The sequence below is a fragment of the Pteropus medius genome, unplaced genomic scaffold (assembly GCF_902729225.1).
Source record: "Pteropus medius unplaced genomic scaffold, Ma_sr-lr_union100, whole genome shotgun sequence".
NCBI lineage: Eukaryota > Metazoa > Chordata > Mammalia > Chiroptera > Pteropodidae > Pteropus > Pteropus medius.
In genome coordinates, this window is record NW_024346065.1 from 991,060 (window position 1) to 1,014,108 (window position 23,049).

The 23,049-nt window shown below is 33.4% G+C and overlaps 1 protein-coding gene and 1 pseudogene across 5 annotated transcripts in view; both read left to right on the top strand.

Moving 5' to 3' along the window:
* Nucleotides 1–23,049, top strand: part of FUT8 (fucosyltransferase 8) — a 190,334-nt gene that overhangs the window by 98,705 nt on the left and 68,580 nt on the right. For all 5 annotated transcript variants that reach the window (XM_039875248.1, XM_039875251.1, XM_039875250.1 and 2 more), the window contains 2 exons: nucleotides 18,558–18,673; nucleotides 18,790–18,952. In XM_039875248.1, coding sequence (XP_039731182.1) covers nucleotides 18,558–18,673; nucleotides 18,790–18,952 — 279 coding nt within the window. The remainder of the gene's footprint in view (nucleotides 1–18,557; nucleotides 18,674–18,789; nucleotides 18,953–23,049) is intronic.
* On the top strand, nucleotides 21,343–21,458 carry LOC120612829 (uncharacterized; annotated as a pseudogene).

Consider the following 23,049-nt stretch of genomic DNA (forward strand, 5'->3'; position numbering starts at 1 on the left):
CATGATTATTGTAAGTTGTTGTAAATGAAATAATTATCTTAAATGCTAAACATGGTGCCTTGAAGTTAATATGAGTACCATATGTGATAATATCTGTTATTACTTTATTATCATTTTTTATTATTGATGTTAGAACAAACAAGAGTAGGGAATAAATTTTAAAAATACAACACAAAATTTGCTTTGTAAACTTGAGCTCTTTGGAAACCAGCAGTTTGATGATAAGCAGTCAGATGGACTAATGAGCCCCATCCTTACACGAAAAACATAGTCACAAACCTTACCTTCTTAAGGTAATTTTTTTTACCTTAAGAGACTTCTATAATGAATGCAAGCGTATGTGTTTTCTGCTGTTAGCTGTGTTTGTGCGTATATTTGTATATATTTCTATACATTGGTGTTTTGGTTTTTTTTTCGAGATTCTATTTTTATTTTTATTTTTAGTTTTTGGAGAGTCTATTTAAATCCAGGCTTTAAAATGTAGTCGAATGTTTTTATTTGGTAGAGGTCTTATCCTCATTTCTCTAATTAAACTTAGTTTATTGAATTGTGGAGGAAAATAATATGTTTCTGTAATAGTACACTTAATTATTTCAAAGGCTGAAATATTGTTTGAGGATATATTTTATTCAGAAGTTAATGTAAAATTTACAAATACTTAATTGTTTTAACAATTTTTATAAGCCTCTGAACACAAAACTTAATTTTTGCCTAAGCCCAGTTTCCCACCTTATAAATGAGAAACAAGTAAAAACAGAATCAGTTATCAGTACTGGTAAAATAGAAAAAAAAAATGTTTTCAGAATATGTTGTCTACTCTAGTATCAGTAATATAAATAAGATAATCATTTTTATGAAAAGAAATCAGAGGAGAGGAGAAAAGAAAACAACCTAAACTCATTGAGAATTACTTTTGTTTTTTTCCTCCTTTCCTGCACACTTTTAACAGTGATTCAACTCTGCTTTATCTTAAAGCAGTTCCTAAAAATTGAAGATGTGCCTGAAAGGAGACAAAAGTACCCTTTAGGAAATTTATTTTCCAAAAAATAATTTTATTTATTTTAATATAGTCTTAGTTTGATGTGAGTATTTTCTGAAAAGCTCTACATTCTTACTCATGTTAAGGAATGACTTTTACAGGGTTATAAGCAAGCTACTCAAGTCTGGGCCTGTATGATATGAAAAAACCTTACCACCTTGTTGAGGGAATAGAATTCGAGGTTATGTCCCTGGGCCAGACATCCAGAGATCTCTGGTTTGAAAGGTTTCCAAGTGTCTTTTCAACATTTTGTCCTAAAGGTTCTGTTTCACTTAGTAAACTAGTAATTGTAGTGTTATCATTTTATCCCACTTTTGAACCTTGCATCTAAAAGATTTGCAGTGTGAATTGGCAGATAACCAAGGTCTTTCTGTTTCTTTATAAAGCTATTCACTGCTTTCTCAATTTGTAAGAAGAGATTTCCAAGAATAGTTTATTTTATCAGCTCTACTTGTTATATAAGCTCTGACAAAAATTGATTAATCTGCTAGAAATTCAATGCCTAGAAGATATTCTCGCCAAAGATTCTTGCCCTTTTGAATACATGAAGAAAATTATCTATTACTATTGAGAAATGTTGAAATATAGAAATTTCTCCCCGTACCAATAGATGTGAAAAGTAGAATAACTTATCAAGGCTATTGTTGGCACTTATTTTAACCAAGAAAACCTTGTGTAGTATGTCTAAATGTCCTATATTTTAGGCACTTCTTTTCCTTTAAAGCTATTCATTTATTGATGCAAAGCATGCGTTTATAAAAAGTGTCAATTTGATTTTTGAATAAGTAATTGGATTTTCCATTTATTCATATTTCAGTTTTACAAATGCTTTATTTTCACTTCTCACTGATCTTTAGCTGGCTAAATGACAGCTTTGTTTCTTTTCTTTGCCTTTACCCCTTCATTTTTCTTTTCCTCCTTGGCTCTGATAAGTAGTCTGATTTGTTTGTTAGTTCATTTGTTAAAAAAATATTTATGAAGCAACTACTTTGTGTCAGAGAACGTGTCAGGTGCTAGATATAGAGTACTGCCCTGACAGATTTGAATGTAGTAGAGAGAGGAGACAAACAAGCAATTACATTAAAAAATTGGTTGTAGAAACAAACTAAATCACCATCAGTAGAGGATGGGTTAAATAGATTATGATGTTTCCATGAAATGAATATTTTGTAGCCATGTATATATAATTGCTATATATAGACTATATATATAAGCTATATATATACATATGTATATGTATATGCACACACACAAATATACATAAAACATTTCTAGAAAAATGCATAAGACACTGTCAACAGTAATTGCCTCTACTGAGGGTCCATAGGGACTGGATTTGTTATTCATTTGTTATTCATTATATTATACCTTAAAAAAGAAAGAAACCTCTATTCATGCGTTATATCTTCATTGAAACTCTAAGTAAATAGGATTTAAAACTAGCAGTACATCGAACAAGCAAATAAATAAGCAATTACACTTTTGTCCAAAAAAAATTTTGGAGGTAAAAATCTTGAATTATTAAAACAATCACTCATTACCCTGATTTGTTGATTTTATCCAAAAACTTTAACAAGGGTGCTGTTGTCATATTTGAAGTGAGCAGGGACAACTCTCACTCTAGACTGTTCTATTTTTGGCTGCTGAATGATGAAAGAATGATCTGGTTTATACTTTCACTTGTCAAAATAAACATGGTCACAGATTTCTGTGGAGAATTGAGCCTGAGACCTATTTAATGTTAATACCACAGTATCTTACAGCTGAATTTGCATACAGATTATCTCATGTGATTATTTTGTTAAAACTGACACTGTTGCTTAACCCTTCTACTTCTTGGGTTCCATTTCAAATTTTTGCACATTAGATAAAAGGAATAAGTATAGCCACAAGAAGCAGTTCATTTGAATAAAATGATATTTCTCTCAATAGATAGAAGGCCGGCTCTTTCTTCTATCTAATTTGACAGACTCTTGGCAAAGCTTGACATCGGAATAAATATAATTATATTTTGTACTTTTGCTGGGAATATTTTTGTCTCATGAGTGGCCACTTAAAATTCTAACTGGAAAAAAAAAAGCATCTGTAAGTAAATGAGTAGCATTCCAGTTTTTAGCCAGTTTAGTTCATGTTTATAAATGGTCCATATTTATGTTAGTCTTAGTTTATTGACAGGCTGCCACTATTATAGATTCTTTTTATAGATTTTCTTTTTTTTTTAAATTCTCTTTATTGGATTAAATGATCTTATAGCAGCTCTAGTCTTATGTAGCAATGACTAAAAGTTTAGGTAAATGATGAACAACTATGTTGGTTAATCTCTTTTAATTAAAACATATTCCACTTGATATTTTTATAGCAATATTCTAATATATAGTATTATATGATGCCAGTTAAATAGCATTAATGATAAGCATCTGCCTGCTTTTCATTTCGTTTTATTAAGGGATGTCTCTGCAGTTAAAGAGTATTTCTAATACATATATGAAGCTCAGAAAATAATACAATCTCATGCTCCTATCGCTCATATTGAAAAAATGTTGATATTTTGCCATATTTGCTTCAGATTGCCAGAAAAAAATAAAGATATTACTCTCTGTCTCAATCGCATTTTCCTTTCTCCCTTCCCAGAGGTAATCACTATTCTGAGTGTTGTATAATATTTCCTGTCCACACTTTTATTCTTTATTAAGTATGTATGCATGAAAGTTATTGTTTTATGTGTTTTTAAAATTTATATGAATGTGTCATGTGCATATTCTATGACTTTTTTTCTCTCAATATTGTGATCCTTATGCAAGATTATGAATGACCTGTAGATATATCCATTTCTCTGTTGATGAATATCTAGTGTCTTCTTGTGTGCATATGCTGAAGTTTCTCTAGGGTTGTTACCTAGGACACATGCTGAGTCTTAATATATGTGGATCTTAAATTTGAACGATTTCACAATATTTTGTAAATGTATTGTTCTAATTTTATATCCCTACCTTTGGTATACATTATGGGCTGAATTATGAAGCTCTCACCCTCAGTCGCTCAGAATGTGATTGTATTTGGACTAGGGCTTTTAAAGAGGTGTTAAGTTAAAATGAGGCAATTTAGGACAGGCCCTAATTTAATCTGACTGGTGTCCTTAAAAGAAGAGGAAATTTGGACACACAAAAGAGACATCAGTTGAAAGACCAGGTGAGTACACAGGAGAAGGTGGCCTTCTGCAAGGCAAAGATAAAGGCTTCAGAGGAAGTCCAGCCTGCCAACACCTTGATTTTGGCCTCTTTTAGCCTTTAAAACTATGAGAAAATAAATTTCTGTTCTTTCAGTCATCCCCTTCGTGGTATTTTCTTATGAAAGCCCTACCAAACTAATACAATAGGAGAGTTCCAGTTTCTCTATAGCCTCACCAACACTCAATATCACACTTTTTAATTGTCAATCTAATAGGTGAGAAATGTTATCTTTTAATTTGAATATCTTAGTTACTTCACTTCCTAGAATTATTAATCAATAAAGTCCTCATCTATAAGTTGCTAGTTCATATACTTTGTATATTTTTCTATTAGATTGTCTTTTTCTTATAGATTTGAAGGAGTTCTTTATATAATCTAGATAATGATCTATTTTCCATTATCTTGTCTGCATCTGTGACTTGCCTGTGAACTTTACTGCATAGAAATTCCTATTTCTATTTAAGTCAGTCAGATTTATCAGTCTTTTAATGGTTTGGGCCTTTAAAATCTTATTTAAGAAATTTTTCTTCTTTTTTCTAAGGTCATGAAAAATATGAATTTCTTCTAAATTTTTAAGTTTTGACTGTCATATGATTTAATTTTAACATTTTCCAAGTAGGAAGCCAGTTGTATCAGCAATCATTTATTAAATAATTTATCTTTTAGTAATTTAGAATACCTTTGTCAAATATGCTGGGATCTGTTTCTAGGTACTTTATTCTGTTCTGTTTATCTGATCTTATGCCAGTATCATACTGTTTCCATTACTATAAATTTATGTTTTGTTATCTGATCGAATAAATCCTCCCTGTTTATTATTTTGCAAAATTATCTAGTCTATTTGAGGACTTTGGTCTTTCATATGAATTTTAGGATCACCTTGTCAATTTTAATTTACAAATTATTTTGTAATTTTTGTTGGAATTGCATCAAATTTATAGATCAATTTGGAGATATATTACTTCTTCAGAAAATTTATTATGTTTTTCCCTATACAAATCTTTTTGCTTTTTTGTTAGATTTATTCCTTAGTACTTTATCATTTTGTTGTTGCTATTTAAATGATATTTTTTTAAAGAAACATTTTGTAATTTGTGGTTATTGTTTAGGAACATTAAACTAATTTTTATACCTTTATATTGTATCTGGCAATTTCCTTGAACTCTCTTAGTGCAGTTAGTTTGTAGATTATTTTGGATTTTCAACATCAAAGATCATATCATCTGCAAATAACAATTGCTTCTTCCTTTCCTATGCTTTTAGGGTTTATTTCTTTCCTATAACATTGGCTACAGCTTACAGCACAGTGGGGATTAAAAGCAGTGATGGCAGCCAGATCTTCCGATGTTCTTAACTTTAAAAGGAATACTTCTGATTATATAATCCATGGGATGTGATATTTACTATGAATGCCATTCCTTGTTAAGAATTTGATAATGAATAGATTAAATCTCGTCAAAAGTATTTTTTTCTGTTTCTGTGGAGATTGTAATTTTATTTCCTTTAATGAAACAAATTTACATTAATAGCTTTTCTAATCATAAACCAATCTGATATTCTTGGGATAAAGTCTAGATAGTCATGATGTATTTTTTGCAACATTGCTATATTTATTAATATACCATTTAGAATTTTGAAAATAAGTTTTTAATTGAATTAGTCTTTAATTTTCCTTTTCTTGACCTTTATACTACATTTATGTCAATCTTATACCAATCTCAGGATGGAATTTTAGAACTTTGTCTTTTCATATTCCCTAGAAAACTTCGATTCAGGTAACTTTTATGAAGATTTGTAAAACTCAAATACAGTCATGCACCACATAATAACATTTCTGTCCACAGACATACCACATATACAACAACGGTGCACCATAAAGCCTGAGTGTGTAGTAGGCTAGACTATCTAGGTTATGTTTACACAACCAAATCGCCTAACAACGCATTTCTCAGAACGTACCCATGTTGTTAAGCTGCATATGACTATTAAAAAATAGATTTTTGCTACCGATTCAATTTGTTTCTTCTTGGATCTCTTTCGATAATATAATTTCTTCTAGAAATTAATTTTTCCATGTTTTTAAAGTAAGTACCCGAAAATGTTTATAGTTTTTTGTGATGAGTTTTAAAATTAACCGTGTTTATGATTCTTTGTTTATTCCTAATGTCGTTTATTTGTGCCTAGGTCCTTTTTCTTAATTAAGATTTTTATTGTTCCAACATTCATGCCATAATTGTCGAAAGTGCTTAAGAAAGGCAATCTGTTTAAATGAATTATTAAAAATATTTCTGATGAGAAAAGTTTAATTTCTCTGAGAGAGCTGTATAATCGTTCCACTTAGGCTATAAATTCACTGTTTTTTTCATATTCTGACTGCAAAGCAGGAGTTTATTGGTTTTCATCTTTTTGGACAGACCCACTGAATTCCCTGAAGAGTGGGGCTTATGTCTGGGTGTATTAGAAGGACAACGTCATGTTTGAATAAAGATTTTCATCAAATCTTTTATTCAGGAGAGTTTTATATTTTTAAAATATACATCAAATCTCATAAAAACGTAACACGTAGGCTTTGAAGGCTTTCTAAATAGAGCATGAGGATCATCTGCAGCAAATTCTGTTTTGTGTTCTGCCATGTCAAATACAAGGACTAAACCAGGCCAGCCGCACAGTATACCTATCTTGCATTTCTCTAATGACTAATGATTTTTAACATTTTTTAATGTGCTTATTTGATAATTTATATCTTTTTGTGTGAGGTGTCTGTTCAAATCTTTCTGTCAATTTTTTGTTCTTTTGGTTGGTTTGTTTTCTGATGATTGCACCCTTTACACAGTCTAGCTACAAGTCCTTTAACAGAGGATTTGCAAATATTTTCTTTCTAGTGTGTGTTTTGTGTTTTTATTCTCTCAACAGTATCTTTCTAAAAAGAAGAGCTTTTAGTTTCAACAAAGATCGATCTATCAGTTTTTCCTATTATGGATTATGCTTTTCTGTTGTATCTAAGAAAACTGCTTAACTGAGGACCATAAAGGTATATTTCTTGTTTTCTTCCCAAAATTTTATTGTTGCAAAAGCTGTCCTTGCTCCAGTAAATTACCTTCGTGCCTTTTTAAACTTCAGTCTTACATATATGTGTGAGCCTATTCTCGAACTCTTTATCCTGTTTCATTGATCTCTTTGTCTTTCTTTGTCTATTGTTTTACTTATTTCCATTTTACTTATTTTCTGTCCAACCTTACTGTTTTGACTATTGTAGCTTTACAATAGGTCTTGATATCAGATGGTGTAAATCTTTTAGTTTTTAAGTCTTTTTCAGATTTGTCTTGGCTGTTTTAGGGTTTTTACATTTCCATATGAATTTTAGAATTGAGTTTTCAATTTCTAAACAAAGTCACTCAAGCATTGTTTTATAATTTTCAGTTTATATAGTCTTATACCTATTTGCCCTATTTATATTTAATTTTTTCATTTTTTGGTGATTTTGTAAATTATATTTTTAAATTTTAATTTCCAGTTTTTTTTTGCTTGAATCTAGAAATGCAATGAATTTTATATGTTGATCTTGTATTCTGCAACCTTTTTAAGCTCTATCAGATTTTCTACAGAGATAATCATGTCATCTGTGAATAAAGATAGCTTTACTTTCTCCCTTTCAAACCCAGATGCCTTTTGTTTCTTTTTCTTTCCTTGTTGCACTGGCTGGAATTTCCAGTACAGTGCTGAATAGCAGTGGTGAGAGAGAGAGGACATCTTTGTTTTGTTTCTGATCTTAGGGGGAACAATATTCATTCTGTTACCGTTAACTATGATGTTAGCGGATTTTTTCATAGATGCTTGTTAACAGGTTGAGGACACTTCCTAAATTTCCTAGTTTGCTGAGGGTTTAAAAAAAAAATAAATCAGTAATGGATTTCAGATTTTGTCAAGCCCTTTTTCTCAGTCTTTTGAGATGATCATATGTGTTTTGTAAAAAATTTTGATAATAGGATGAATTACACTGATTTATTTTTGAATGTCAAGCCAATCTTGCAATTCTAGGATAAACCCCATATGGTTATGATTCATTATCCTTTTTACATGTGGTTGGGTTTGATTTTCTAACCTTTTTTTTTTTTTAGAAGTTTGTGTGTGTACTAATATGCGGAATATTAGTCTGTTATTTTCTCGTAATATCTTTCTCTGGTTTTGCTATCAGGGTAATACTGGCTTCGTAGAATGAGTTGGGAAGTATTTTCTTCTTTTCTGTGTTCTAGAAGAGTTTGTGAGAGTATTATTTCTTTCTTAAATGTTTGGTAGACTTCACAGGCAAAGCCATCTGAGACTAGTGATTTCTTTGTTGGAAGATAAATTTAATTTCTTCAATAGATATAAAGCAATATAGTTATCTATTTCTTGTTGAGTGATCATTGGTTGTTTTTGTATTTCAAGCTATTTGCCCATTTTATCTAAGTTGTCAAATTTATTGACATAAAGTTCTTCATATTTATTATCTCAATATTTGTAGAATATGCAGTGGTGTCATCGCTTTCCAGATGTTGCTAATTTGTAATCTTTGTGTGTTTCTTGATCAGTCTGACTAGAACAAGGGTTGGCAAACTATGGCCTATGGGTCACATTTTACCAGCCACCTTTTTTTTTTTTTTTTTAGTGGTCCACAAGCCAGGAATGATTTTATGTTTTTAAATGTACATTTTAAATGATTATATATGTGCCTACATAATGGCTTCCATTTTGCCTGTTGGCCTGGAAAACCTAAAATATTTACTATTTGGCCTTTGAGGGAAAAGTGTCTCAACTGCTGAGCTCACAATCAATTTATCAATTTTATTTTTTCTAAAGAACCAATTTCTGGTTTCACTGATTTTCTTTATTGTTTTACTTATTTCCATTTTAGTTATTTTCTGTCCAATCTTTCTTATTTCCCTTCTACTGAATTTGGGTTTCATTTGCTCTTTTCCCTTAGTTTTTAAGGTAGAAGTTACAGTATATAATCTGCAATAAATTCCTTTGATTATATTTTTCATTTTAGACATTGTGGTTTTCATCTCTAAAAGTTTGACTTGGGTCTTTATTATATGTCTAGTATCTTTTTTTATATCTTCTTTGTCTCTAACTTTTGAACATATGAAATAAGGTCATAATGACTTCTTTATCTGCTAATTCTAATATCTATGTCATTTCTGAGTTTATTTTGATTGATTTTTTTCCTTTATTATGGGTTACATTTTTCTGTTTTGTTGCATGCCTGGTAATTTTTTGTTGGAGTCCAGCCATCATGACCTTTACCTTGTTGGTTACTAGGTACATTTGTATTCTTAAAAATATTCTTAAGCTTTGTTCTGAGATGTATTAAGTTACTTGATAATGGTTTGATCCTTTTGGGTTTTCTTTTAAGAATTGTTAGGCAGGACACAGGTAGTATTTAGTCTATGGTTAATTTTCCCACTACTGAGGCCAAATCCTCTGAGCATTGTACCCAATGCCCATAAATCATGAAGTTTTCCTATCTAGCTGGTGGAATCAGGAACAGTTCCCAACCTTGTATGAATGCCAGACACTGCTCCCACTGATCCTTTTAGACAGTTATTTTCCCAGCTTTGAGGAGTTTCCTTGCATACACTGATTTTCAAGTGGTACCTCTGCATCTTTTTGGATTTTGCTTTTTGTTCATCCCTCTTCTCTATGGTACTTTTTCATCTAAACTCTAGCTGTCTTGCTCTTTAGTCTTTTAGCTCTATGTCTTCAACTCAGGAAATTTACTAGGCTCTACCTCTGTATTCTGGAAACTCTCTCAAGGCAGTAAACTGGAGCAATAGCAGGGCTCTCACCATTTGTATTCCTTCCCTGGGAATCACCACCCTTCGTCGCCTGATGCCAGTTTTTATCAGCTTTATCGAGATGAAATTTACATAAAACATTGTTTAAGTTTAAGATATACAACTGTGATGATTTGATACACATATATATTACAAAATGATTACAATAAGACTAGTTAACACAACCATCTCCTCACATAATTACCATTTTTTTGTGTGTGTGCATAATGAAAAATTTGAGAGCTACTCTCTTTGCTGCTTTAAAGTACAGCAGGTCCTTGATAAAGTTTCAGTCAACATTGTTTCATTCAACCTCCTTTCGTTATAACATTGATGAGACGCTGTAGGAATTTAACTCTTGTTTATATCAATTAGCATATGGTAAAATTGATTTCATTGCATATCGTGTAGCTTAAAGTTGTAGAATCTTTTGACCTATGTTAAGTGAGGACTTACTATATACAGTACAGTATTATTAACTATAGTCAATATGCTATGCATTAGATTCCCTAGAGCATATTCGTCTTATATCTAGAAGTTTGTACCCTTCGACCAACATCTCCCCGTTTCCCCCATTCCTTAGCTTCTGGCAACTACCAATTTTCTATGAGTTTGGCTTGTTTAGATTTCACATGTGAGATTATTCAGTATTTGTCTTTCTCTGTCTGACTTACTTTACTTGGCAGTATGCCCTCATCTGTATTGTCACAAATGGCAGGATTTCCTTTTTTGTTATGGCTCAATAATCCAGTATGTGTGTGTGTATACACACATATTCTTTATCCATTCATTTATTGACAGACAGGTTGTTTCCATGTCTTGCATATTGTGAATAATGCTGCAGTGAACATGGGGGTGCAGTATCCTTTCAAATACTGATTTCATTTCCTTTGTGTGCAGAAGTGGGATTGCTGGATCATATGGTAATTCTATTTTTAATTTTTTGAGAAACTTCTATATCATTTTCCATAGTGGCTGCATCAGTTTACATTCCTAGTACACAAAGGCTCTCCCTTTCATCCTCAGCAGCACTTATTATCTCTTGTCTATCTGATGACAACCATTCTAACAAGTGTGAGGTAATATCTTATTATGATTTTGCTTTCTATTTCCCTGATGATTAGTAATATTGATCACCTTTTCACATACCCATTGGCTGTTGATGTATTTGGGGTGGGGGAGGGATGTCTATTTAAGTCCTTTGCTAATTTTTACATCAGATTTTTTTTTCCCTATTGAGTTGCATGAGTTCTTTATATATATTTCCACATTAGCCCTTTATCAGATATAGGATTTGCAAGTATTTTCTGCCATTCTATAGATTGCCTTTCATTCTGTTGATTGTTTCATTAGCAGTGCAGAAGCTTTTTAGTTTGATATAGTTCCACTTGTTGAATTTTGCTTTTGTTGCTTTTGCTTTTGGGGTCATATACAAAAAAATCCATTGCCAAGACCAATGTCAAGGAACTTTTTCCCTATATTTTTCTTCCAATATTTTTATGGTTTCAGGTGTTACATATAAGTCTTTAATCCATTTTGAGTTAATTTTTGTGAGTGGTATAAGATCAGGGTCATATTTCATTCTTTTGCATGTGGTTATCAGTTTTCCCAGCATCATTTATTGAAGACACTATTCTTTCCTCATTGAGTATTCTTGGCTCCCTTGTCAACTGTTAGATGATCGTATTTGTGAGGGTTTATTTCTTGGCTCCTGATTCTGTCCGATTGGTCTATATGTCTGTTTTTATCTTCATACCATACTGTTTTGGTTTATATCACTTTGTAACAGCTTGAAATAAGGAAGTTTGATGCCTACAACTCTTTTCTTTCTCAATATTGTTTTGTCTGTTCCATACAAATTTTAGAATTTTTTTCTATTTCTGTGAATAATGCCATTGGAATTTTAATAGGAATTACATTGAATCAATAGATGTTTTGGATAGTATTGATATTTTGAAGTATTCTTCTGATCCAAGAATGTGGGACATCTTTCTATTTCTTTGTCTTGTTTCTTTCCAAAGTCTTATAGTTTTCAGTATACAGATTTTTCACTTCTGTGGTTAAATTTGTTCCTAGGTATTTTCTTCTTTTTGATGCAATTGGAAATGGCATTGTTTTCTTAATATAGTAATTGCTCTGATAGTTCATTGTTAATGTATACAAATGCAACTGGTTTTTGTATGTTGAGCCATTCTTGCATCCTAGGGATGAATCCTACTTGATCATGGTGTATGATCCATTTAATGAGCTGTTTAATTTGGTTTCCTAGTATTTTGTTGAGAATTTTTTCATCTATATTCATCAAGAATAGTGACTTGTAGTTTTCTTTTAATGTCCTTATCTGGTTTGGGTAGCAGGGGAAAGCTGGCTTCATAAAATCAGTTTAGAAGTGTCCCCCTCCTCTGATTTTCTGGAAGAGTTTGAGAAGTAATGGCATTAATTTTTCTTAAAATGTGTGTGCTCATCTCTCCCATAGTTAAAATGTGTGTGTTCATCTCTCCCATAGTTAGATTTCTTATCGTTATTTTAGAGTGTACTTTTTCCACTTATAAAAGAAAAAAGTACTATGGGCGGTGAACACACAGTGTAAATATGTATATGCCTTACTATTAAAGTGTACAGCTGAAACTTATTGGATTTCATTAACCAGTGTCACCATAAAAAATTAATTAATTAGTTTTTTACAAAAAGGTATTCTATGCCATGTTATGCCAGCAGCAGCCTCATGCATTTTCTGTTCATGTCTCTTGATTACATTATTATATTCTTATGCTTGATTTAATCTTGTGTTGTTTTTGTACAGTAACATGCTGTACAAATTTGTAGAGTGGGAGCAATAGGCTATACTATATACCTAGGTGTATTGTAGGCTATACTATTCAGGTTTCTATAACTATATGATATTCACATGACAACAAAATCACCTAACAACACATTTCTCAGAATACATCCTTGTCATTAAGTGGTGCATGACTGTATATGTCTATGAGGTCCGTTTAGTCTAGTTCAAATCCAGTGTTTCCTTTGTGATTTTTCTGTTTGGATGATCAATCCATTGTTGAAAGTGGAATTCCACAGTAGTAGTGAAGTCTACTACTATTATTTTAGTGTTATCTATTTTTCTTTTCAGCTCTGTAATATTTACTTAATGTATTTGGTGCTCCAATGTTGGGTGCATATATACATATAATTGTTATATGCTCTTGAAGGATTCACCCGCTTGTAATTCTATAATGAACTTCTTTGTCTTTTGTTACAATCTCTGACATAAAGTCTATTTTGTCTGATATAAGTATAGCTACCTTTGCTCTCTTTTGGTTACAATTTTCATAGACTGTTTTTTTCCCATTCACTCTGAACATCTATGTATGTCCTTAAAACCTAAGTAAGTCTCTTGTTGTAAGCAGCATATGTTTGGATCTTGTATTTTTATCCATTCAGCCACTCTGTGTCTTTGATTAGAGAATTTAATTCTTTTACATTTAAAGTAATTACTGATAGATAAGGACTTACTAATACCTTTGTATTCCTTGTTTTCTAGATATTTTGTACTTTCTTTTTCCTTTCTTCCTCCCATGCTGTCTTCCTTTGTGACTGATGATTTTCCTTGGTGATATTCTTTGATACTCTTTATCTTTTGTGTCTCTGCTGTTGGTTTTTGTTTTGTGGTTACCATGAGGGTTACGTAAATCATCTTATAGATATAACGGTATTTTAAGCTGATCATAATTCGATCATATAAAAAAACTCTACATTTTTACTCCACCCCCATTTTATGTTTTTGATGTCACAATTTATATCTTTTTATATTGTATAGGTATTAAATATAGTTGAAGTTATAGTTCTTTTTAATACCTGTCTTTTAGCCTTTATACCAGAATAAAATGATTAAAACACTACCATATTATAGTATTGGAGTATTCTGAATTTGACTGTACTCTATCACTGTGTTTTATATTTTCTTATATTTTTGTGTAACTAATTAGCATCCTTTCATTTCAGCTTAAAGAACTCCTTTCAGCATTTCTTATAAGACTGGTCTAGTGGTGATGAACTCACCACTCTGGGAAAGTCTTTATTCCTCTGGGAAAGTATTTATTCCTCCTTCATTTTTGGACAACTATGCCAGATAAAGTATTCTTGGTTATTGATATATATTTTTTCAGCCCCTTTGAATATATTATCCCACTCCCTCCTGACCTGCAGTGTTTCTGCTGACAAAGCCACTAATGGCCTATGGATGATGTTCCTTTGAATGTGAAGAATGGCCTATGGATGATGTTCCTTTGAATATGAAGACTTTTTTCCTCTTGTTGCTTTAGAATTGTTTCTTTGACTCTGATTTTAGAGAATTCTATAATATTGTGTCTTGGAGTAAATGATCTTTCTCCCCAGATTTTGGAAGTTATTTCTTTATATAAGCTTTCTGACCCTTTCTCCTCTTTCCCTTTTGGGATTCCAGTAATCATAGGTTGTTTCATTTCTCTTATGCAATCCCATGACGTAGGCTTTCTTCACTCTTTTTCACTTTTTTTTTTTTTCTCTTCTGACTAGATAATTTCAAATGACCTGTATTTGAATTCACTAGTTTTTCTTCTGTTTGGCCAAGTCTAATGTTGATGCTCTCTATTGAATTCTATTTCTTTGTTGAACTTCCCATTTTGTTCACGCATTGTTTTCTTAATTTCACATAGTTGTCTGTTTTCTTACAGTTCACTGAATTCTTTTAAGAAGATTATTCTGAAATTTTTATTAGACAGTTAATAGATCTCTATTTCTTTAGAGTTAGTTATTGGAGCTTTATTAGTTTCCTTTGGTGGTGTCATATTTACCTATTTTTTTGTGATCCTTGTATCCTCGTGTTGGTATCTACTCATTTGAGGAAACCATCTCTTTTCCAGCCTTTACAGGTTTGTTTTGGCAGGGAAAGACTTTCACCAGTCAGCTCAACCTGGGACCCTATATAGGCAGGTGGTAGCAGCCTCGGGCAAACATGTGTTTGCTCCAAAGGTTCTAATTGGATGGGGCCATTGCCTATGCTCTAAGGTGGTGGAAGGGCGTCGTCATTCTGCAGTCTGGTGGCCTGGTGTCTAGGCTCCACATTCAAGCAGAACTGCTGCCTGGGATCTGAACTTAAGCAAGGCTGCTTGCTGGGCTCTGCAGTCACCCTTGGTTGGGCAGGGTTGTAGGCTCTGTTCCCTGGCAGGGCAGGGTGGTGCTGCTGGTTGCACCCTGCAGTTGTGTAGGGTCGCATGCTGGGCTCCGCAGTCACCTCTGGTTGGATGGGGCTCCAAGCTATGCCCTCTGGCTTAATGGAACTGTGCTATTTGGTCAGATGGGACTGCAAGCTGTGCCTCAAAGTTGGGTAGGGCTGTAGCCTGGGCTCTGCAATTATAGGCTATTGGCTATGCTCTGCTGTTTGACATTGTCTCTTTCTGGACTTCCTGGTTAGGCAGGGCTGCCAGGTGTACCCCATAGATGGGTGGGGTGCTCAGCAATTGGATGGGGCTGTAAGCTGTTGTTGTGCTGCTAAATGGGTTGTAGCTGGGTTCTACTGCCAGGCAGTACCGTAGGCTGGACTTTGAGGCTGCCCACGGTCACTGTTTGGGCTCCTTGGTCAGACAGAGCCAATGGTCATGCTCCACAGTTGGGCAAGGCTGCTGGCTTCTCTCTGCCTGAGTGGGGCTATAGTATGGGCTCCAGAGCTGACTGGGATCTCTGGTTGGGCAACCTGGTGAGGCCGGGCTGGAGTTGTGTGCAATAGTAGGGTGGTGCTGCTGGCTTGGTTTCTTGACTGAAAGGGGCTGCAGAATGGGCTCCGTGGCTACCCTGGGTCCCTGGCCTGTCTTCCTGGTCAGGTGGCACTGGAGGGTATGCTTAGCAGTTGGGCGGGGCTTTCCTGCTCAGGCGACTGCTTGGTATCTTTGGCCAGGCTTCCTCTTGGGTGGGGCTGGAGGTTATGCTCAGCAGTTGAGTTGAGTAGGCCCTGCTGCCTTGCTTTCCTGTCTAGGTGGGGCTCTAGAATGAGTTCCTCCACCAAGACTGCACTCTGGCTGGTGACCCAAACCAGGCAGGACTACAAACCAAACTCCTTGGCCAGTTGGGGCCACTGGTTCAGCTCTGCACATCAGAGCCACTAGTTGGGATCTCCACTCAGGCCCCACTCTGGCAGGAACATAGTCTGCCAACATCCGTGCATTGTTGCTGTGAGCCCTTCCTCTTCTCTATCTCTAGCTGACTTTTCCAGTAACTCCCATGAGGCAGTACTTAAGGGGTCTCCCAGGAAGCATCTAGAATGCTGGGGAAGCTTGATATCCACCTTGTGCTCTCTTTTTCCCACCGGAGAAACTCTAAGCCATGAGGGACCCCCTCCATGCAGACATATCTTTCTATTGTTTGAAATTTTGTATCACTAAAGTGTGTTCTAGAAAAGGATGTCCTTGTCCTGTGGCATATTGCTGCCAAAATAAATTCCAAGAGATAGTAGTTTTATTTTGTTTTCAAATTATTTCTTAGAAATCAGTCATCTAATTCAGAAAGAGATTAAGTGCTAATTTTTAAAAACTATACAGCAGAAAATGCTTCATTTATGAATGTATACACATTTGTGCTTATAAATTGGGTAATCATGCACCTAAAAACTCTATTCGCTTTATCATTATTCACTTTGTGGGCATAAAAATGAGGGCTGTTTAATTCAAATTTTGTGGCCTGGGACATTCATGATTGGAGCATAGTGATTTTTCATGCTTCTGTTCAATGTTAATTAATACAGTTTTATGCAAAATTCAGAATACCTTATTTACTATGGTGTAGCTGTGATAAGAACTCCTTTACTAAACATGTATTCTGAAGTGGTATAGGTAATTAATAGTTAATTTGGCTTTATCTGTTATATAAAAATATTAGAAAAAGTATTTAAAATTCTGTTTTAGTGTCTTTGCATCAAAGGACTAAGTTGAATCTGAATTGAAGTTCTACCAAGCATAATTTAAAAATTAAGTTCTCTTAAAATGATTGTGATGGTTTAAATAGATATTCCAAACATTTTGAGGTTACAGCTCATTTCTAAAATGATTGAGCCCAGATATAGTAGTCCTGATAAAGTTTATTGACAGACACTGTGCTAAGTACTATTATAGACATTTTCTCATTTAAATAGATTTTGGTAGAAAAATTAGCCACTATTTAATATTCACAATAATTTTGCAAAAGTGTATGTGTGTGTGTGTGTATGTGTGTGTGTGTATTCGTTTCCTATTGCAGCTGTAACAGATACCACAAACTTTGTGTCTTAAAACTCTAGAAATTTATTCTCTTACATTTCAGGAGGACAGAAGTCTAAAGGAGTTTCACTGGGCCAAAACCAACGTGTGAGCAGGGCCACATTCCCTAGGGAAGCTCTAGGGGAGGATCTGTTTTCTTGCCTTTTCCAGATTCTAGCAATGAATTCCTTGCATTTGCTGCTCATGAACACTTCTTTCATCTTTAAAGCTAAAAGCTACATCGTGTTCTCCTCTTTTGTAGTAAAATGCCCCTCTGCTTTTCTCTTATAAGAACATCTGCAATTACAATTTTGATCCACCTGGATAATGTAAGACTATCTCCCCACCTCAAGATCCTTAACTTAATCACACATTGAAAGTTTCTTTTGTTATATATGGAAGCAATTACAGGTTTCAGGATTAGGATGTAGATGTCTTTTATGACCAAAATGGAGTATAGATTATTGCCAAAAGTCACATCAAAACAAAACGTGTTAGAAACCAGTACAGTTTGGAAAGAAGCTTTACAGATAGGTTGATAAGATAAGCAAGAGATCTTGGAATTCCTCTGCTATGTTCTAATGTTTTATATTGTTGACTGATTTTTTTTTTTCTGATAGAAATAAACAGGACATTAATCTTCAGGTTTTTTTCTTCTGATATACTTCCTCTTCTACTCTTGTCTTTCCCTTTCCTATGAAACCAGTGCTTAGTAATTTAAGGTCGTGAGTTCATGAATTGGAGCACAGATATACATAGCCTGATATTATATTATTTTTATTTGATATTTGAACATTGACACATGTTGAGATATGTGCTTTCTAATTCCCTTTAAGCTTTTTCATCACCCTCTCCTTCACCTTTGTTATTCTCAACACTAATGAAGAATTTACCTCTTTGTCACTGATAGATATTTTTCTAAGTGATATGAGGGTTTTTAGGAAACAGTTCTAAAGGTTTCTTCATTCCTAGAAAGTCAGAGATCACTGAGCTAGATTTTGTTTTTGTTTTTGTTCGGTATTATTCCACTATTTGTGCTTTATCCTATACCTTTGGAAAGAATTTCATTGGTACTTCTAATATATTTCATGGTTCAGTGACTCCTGGAGTTACCAATAAATATGTTTTAGCATGTAGCTTTAATAACCACATATTTTGTTGCGTAATTGATAAGCTAAATGTTTACATTTTTTTCCCTGAACTACAGGATACCAGAAGGCCCCATTGATCAGGGGCCGGCTTCTGGAAGGGTTCGTGCTTTAGAAGAGCAGCTTATGAAAGCCAAAGAACAGATTGAAAATTATAAGAAACAAACTAGAAATGGTAGGTGATTTTACAGTGTTTTTCCTCTTCACTATGTTGCTATTAGCACAAATAATTGAAATTTTCCTTTTATCAAAATGTTGGAAATGCTGGTATTCTCTGTCCTTTGACTGCAGATCTGGGGAAGGATCATGAACTCCTACGGAGGAGGATTGAAAATGGAGCTAAAGAGCTCTGGTTTTTTCTACAAAGTGAATTGAAGAAATTAAAGAATTTAGAAGGAAATGAACTCCAAAGACATGCAGATGAATTTTTGTCAGATTTAGGACATCATGAAAGGTACTACTTTTACATTCCTTTTTTTAGGACTTTTCAGTAAAGATTATAGTCTAAGAATCTAAGAATGGTGAACTGGAACTTTTGATAAATTCCTACTGAATGATAAATGATACCTACCATATTTAGGATCAAGAGAGTACCTGATGTCTCAAAGGACAATATTTGCCAAAGTAGTTCATCAACTAAAATATATCACTGAAAAATAATATTTAAAATACACTTCAAGAAACCTTTATGCCCTAAGTAAACTTTGAAGGTAGTGATGTCCGCCAATAATACTTTGAAATACTTTGAAACTTATGAAATAAGTTTCCTTCATATACAATCGATATTTGAAATGGAATGTACAGTTTTATATTATAGTATGTTCGAACTCATACTGAGGCTGGCAGTTATGTTTCTAATTGAAATATTAAAGACTTTAAAATAGTCTCTTTTTAGAGTTTCTAATTAAAGGTTAACAGGTTTTTGATAAAAGGGAGTATTCTATTCACTGCTTTTCCATTTAGTTGCTAGAAAGAAGAACCTGAAATCTACCTAGTTAAATTTCTTTCTTCTGTTTGCGCATTTCCGAAAATATGCTGTTTATATTCCACAGAAAAGAAAACATTATGTTGTTGGTGTGTTCATGCAGAACAAAATGTGTTTGGGAATCATTATAAATACAGTGAAACCTGTCCTTAGGCATATTATATTTACACATTTATATTTCCAGTAGGGTTATGATGGCAATTACTGTCTCATTAGTGAATAACGAAAGAAAAATTGTTGTATTAACACAACCTACCACTGTGAAAGGGAAAGAATTACCACACAACCAAGAGATTCATGTATATTAGCATCATCAGCAATATTGTAATGATTTTGAAATATTGCTCTACTGTTTTAAATGAGTTACAAATAAAATCTATCAGTTTATTAGAATCATTTTAACATTAATAACTCTACAGAAATAAGATAGTATAAATTTCAAGGGGCATTGAATTATTAGGCCATACTTTTAGCAGTCCCTTTGATATTTTAGCTTAGCTTGCCATCAAGCCATGGTTAAACCATTAGACCAAATGCTGACTGATTCTGTCCTTAATGCTTTTCTGTCTTAAAGCTGAGTCTAGGCACCAAGATTCTGTTAATTAGAGCTATGTGCTTTTGTGCTTTACTTATTGCAGTTTTATAGGAAAATCCAAATCTGAAGAGGCTTGTTGGGTAGATTATATAGTATTGAGAATTTTGACTGTTGACTTCTGATGGAATGTTTAATTTTAAAGTTTGAGTGATTTAATCAAATTACTTGAGAATTTAATCTTCATGTCTTTTCTAAGTTAATTATTTAAAGAATTATTTTGTGCATATGTTTTGCTACTATGTGTAGAAATGATGTATAGATGTACTATTGAAAAAAGTCAGGCCCTGAAAAGTTGACGTAAATCAATGTTAATTTTTTTTAAGTTAAATTCTGTTTTAAATATATTATGATTCCTGATACTACCTTTTAGTGTGTGTTAAATATTTCACAGAGAACAGAAATGGAAAGGTACCCAAGGTGTCTAAGTTAATTTCTTTTGCAGTCTTTTGCAGAAATTATAATGAACTTGGGTTACAACTGCATAGGGTAGTAATTTAACACCAGGCAGCCAGATTAGAATGCGGTGGTACAAATAATGAGCAAAGCACAATCAAACATTAGAGAAATAGCCTTTAATGAGTATATAAACAGATTAAGATCCTTGAGTGTAAGAATTAAAACAGACGTTTATGTTTGCTTCAGATGATTTTTACATTACACAAAAATCTTTATTTTATTTTTACACTTCCCCAAATTATAGTGTCTGGGTTGTCTCTGTACTCTCTGAGATCCTATATTCTCTGAGAAATCAGAGGTTGTCTTATCAGTTTTCTTGTTCAGATTGCCCTATGAATCACTCTTATCATTTTTTGGTTCAGAAAGACATTAATTATAGAGAAAAAACATGTGGGGTTTTGTTTCTTCCAAAGGGGTTTCTTTCATTCTTGGAACTTTGTCTAACAGAAACGCTGATTTTTTTTCCTCTTTCTAAATCAACTTAATTATGGCATAATTTATATATGATCAAACATACTTCTTTCACCTTGGGATTTTCTTGCTTGGAGTACATTTGCTCTGTGCTAGCCCTTGGGGAATTTCTCTCTTTAATATTTTGAATCAGATATAAACAAAATACTCTCCTTGTAGTTCTTCAATGGCATAATTTAGACAGACTAGGACATTTAAAAAGAGTTTTGTGAAGATTAAAATATAAAAATTGGCAAATTAAAAGAAAATACAAGTGGTTCCATAGTGTAGTGGTTAGCATCTCTGCTTTACATGCAGAAGGTCCTGGGTTCGCGTCCCGGCTGAGCCACGGTCTATGGTCTACAGCCATGCCACCCTGAACAAGCCCGAAGTCTGATCTCGGAAGCTAAGCAGGGTCGAGCCTGGTTAGTACTTGGATAGGAGACTACCTAGGAAGACCAGGTGCTGTAGGCATAAGTAATAATAAATAATAAAAAAATAAAAGAAAATACAATGAACATAAATGTAGCTCAGCTTTTGAAATAGAGGATTTGTTGCCTGTCATAGCTGGCTTGCTGTCAGAGTCATAGATTCTGTTCTACTCTACCAATTGTCTTCAGGCATCTGTACTCTACCCTGAAATGACTAGCACTATTCTGCTGGTACTTTGCCTGAGTTTATATTTCCCAGGCTTTTACCTGGTCTTATACCAGGCCTTTAGATTTATCACCCAGCTTCTATATTTTTTGAGACGGTCACAGTTAAAACCAAGACAGACAGGTTTCTGGCTTTGGGGACACTTCTAGATTTAATTTAGAATGGAGTCACTGAAAACTGAGCATTTCTGTACCATGTTTCCCAATAATGGGCCATGACAAAAACTTTCTTTTTGATTATTCTCATGTCTTTGCCCAAAAGGTGATAAATCTAGCAGGATGATAATTTCTAAGCTTATCGAATCATCAAAGAACTAGTTTGGATTTAAGGTCGTTTCCTGGGCTTGTCTTCCTTACATGATCTCCAGTGGGGAGGCCAAGAAAAAAAATTTGAAAAGCAAGTTTAATTTTACTTGACTATTGGAATAGATAACTCATATTTAGAATTACATTGAAACTTTGACTGCATTAGCATAAAAATTAGTGTACTTTTTTCAGTGTTTGGCTTTCTAGTTATAAACTTGGTTATTCTACTTTCTTGACAGAGATTGGGATGAATTTGAATAATTGATTCCAAGACTTAGTACTGGTGTGTAACTTGGTAAAAACATTTACTTTTATGTTTTTATTGTTCTAATTTTTTATGTTCAAAGATTTTTTTCTTTTTAAATTAGACCTAATGTCATTTTACCTTTTTGAGGTCCTTATAATTATTGTCAATGAAATGCAGTGTTTTTTGTCTATGTGTATGTGTATGTTTGATTTAATGTAAAGCTGTGCAGAACACTTTGAATTTCCTTTTTTCCTTCAACAGGCGTTTGCTGATAGACCAGTTATTTATCCCCCTGTATTACATCTCCAGAAACAGAACTGCTATTTAAAGTTGAGGCTTGCAACAAGTTTTGTGATCACTCTCATTTGATGGGTAGGAAAAAGCAAATGACCACATTAAAATATAATGAAACCTATGATATATAAAAAATAATGAGTGTGTTGAGAGTGATAGGAAAGGCTTATAAAACTGAGAAAATAATTTAAATGAACTGCCAGCTTAGTCCATATAACACCATTACAGTTAAAGACTTCTTGTATATTTCCATGATTGACTCACACAATTTCCTACGGATGATGACTTTTCCCCCAGTAACTTTAAAATAATATTGTAGGCTATATAATAGTCCATAGGGGCCTCAGTTTTCTAATTGGAAAAACTTAAAAGTTGAACTTAAGTTTAGTGTGTAAGACTGCAAGTTAATTCCTTAAGGAGGCAGTAAGTTGTAGGTTTGGTTTATCCAAATAAAACTACTGTTTTTCATAAAAAGAAAGTGTTTTGGATCTCAAGTGAGAATGATAAATATACAAAAGATAAAGCATCACATGTTAGGTAGACTCTTACCTGTTTAAAAAGG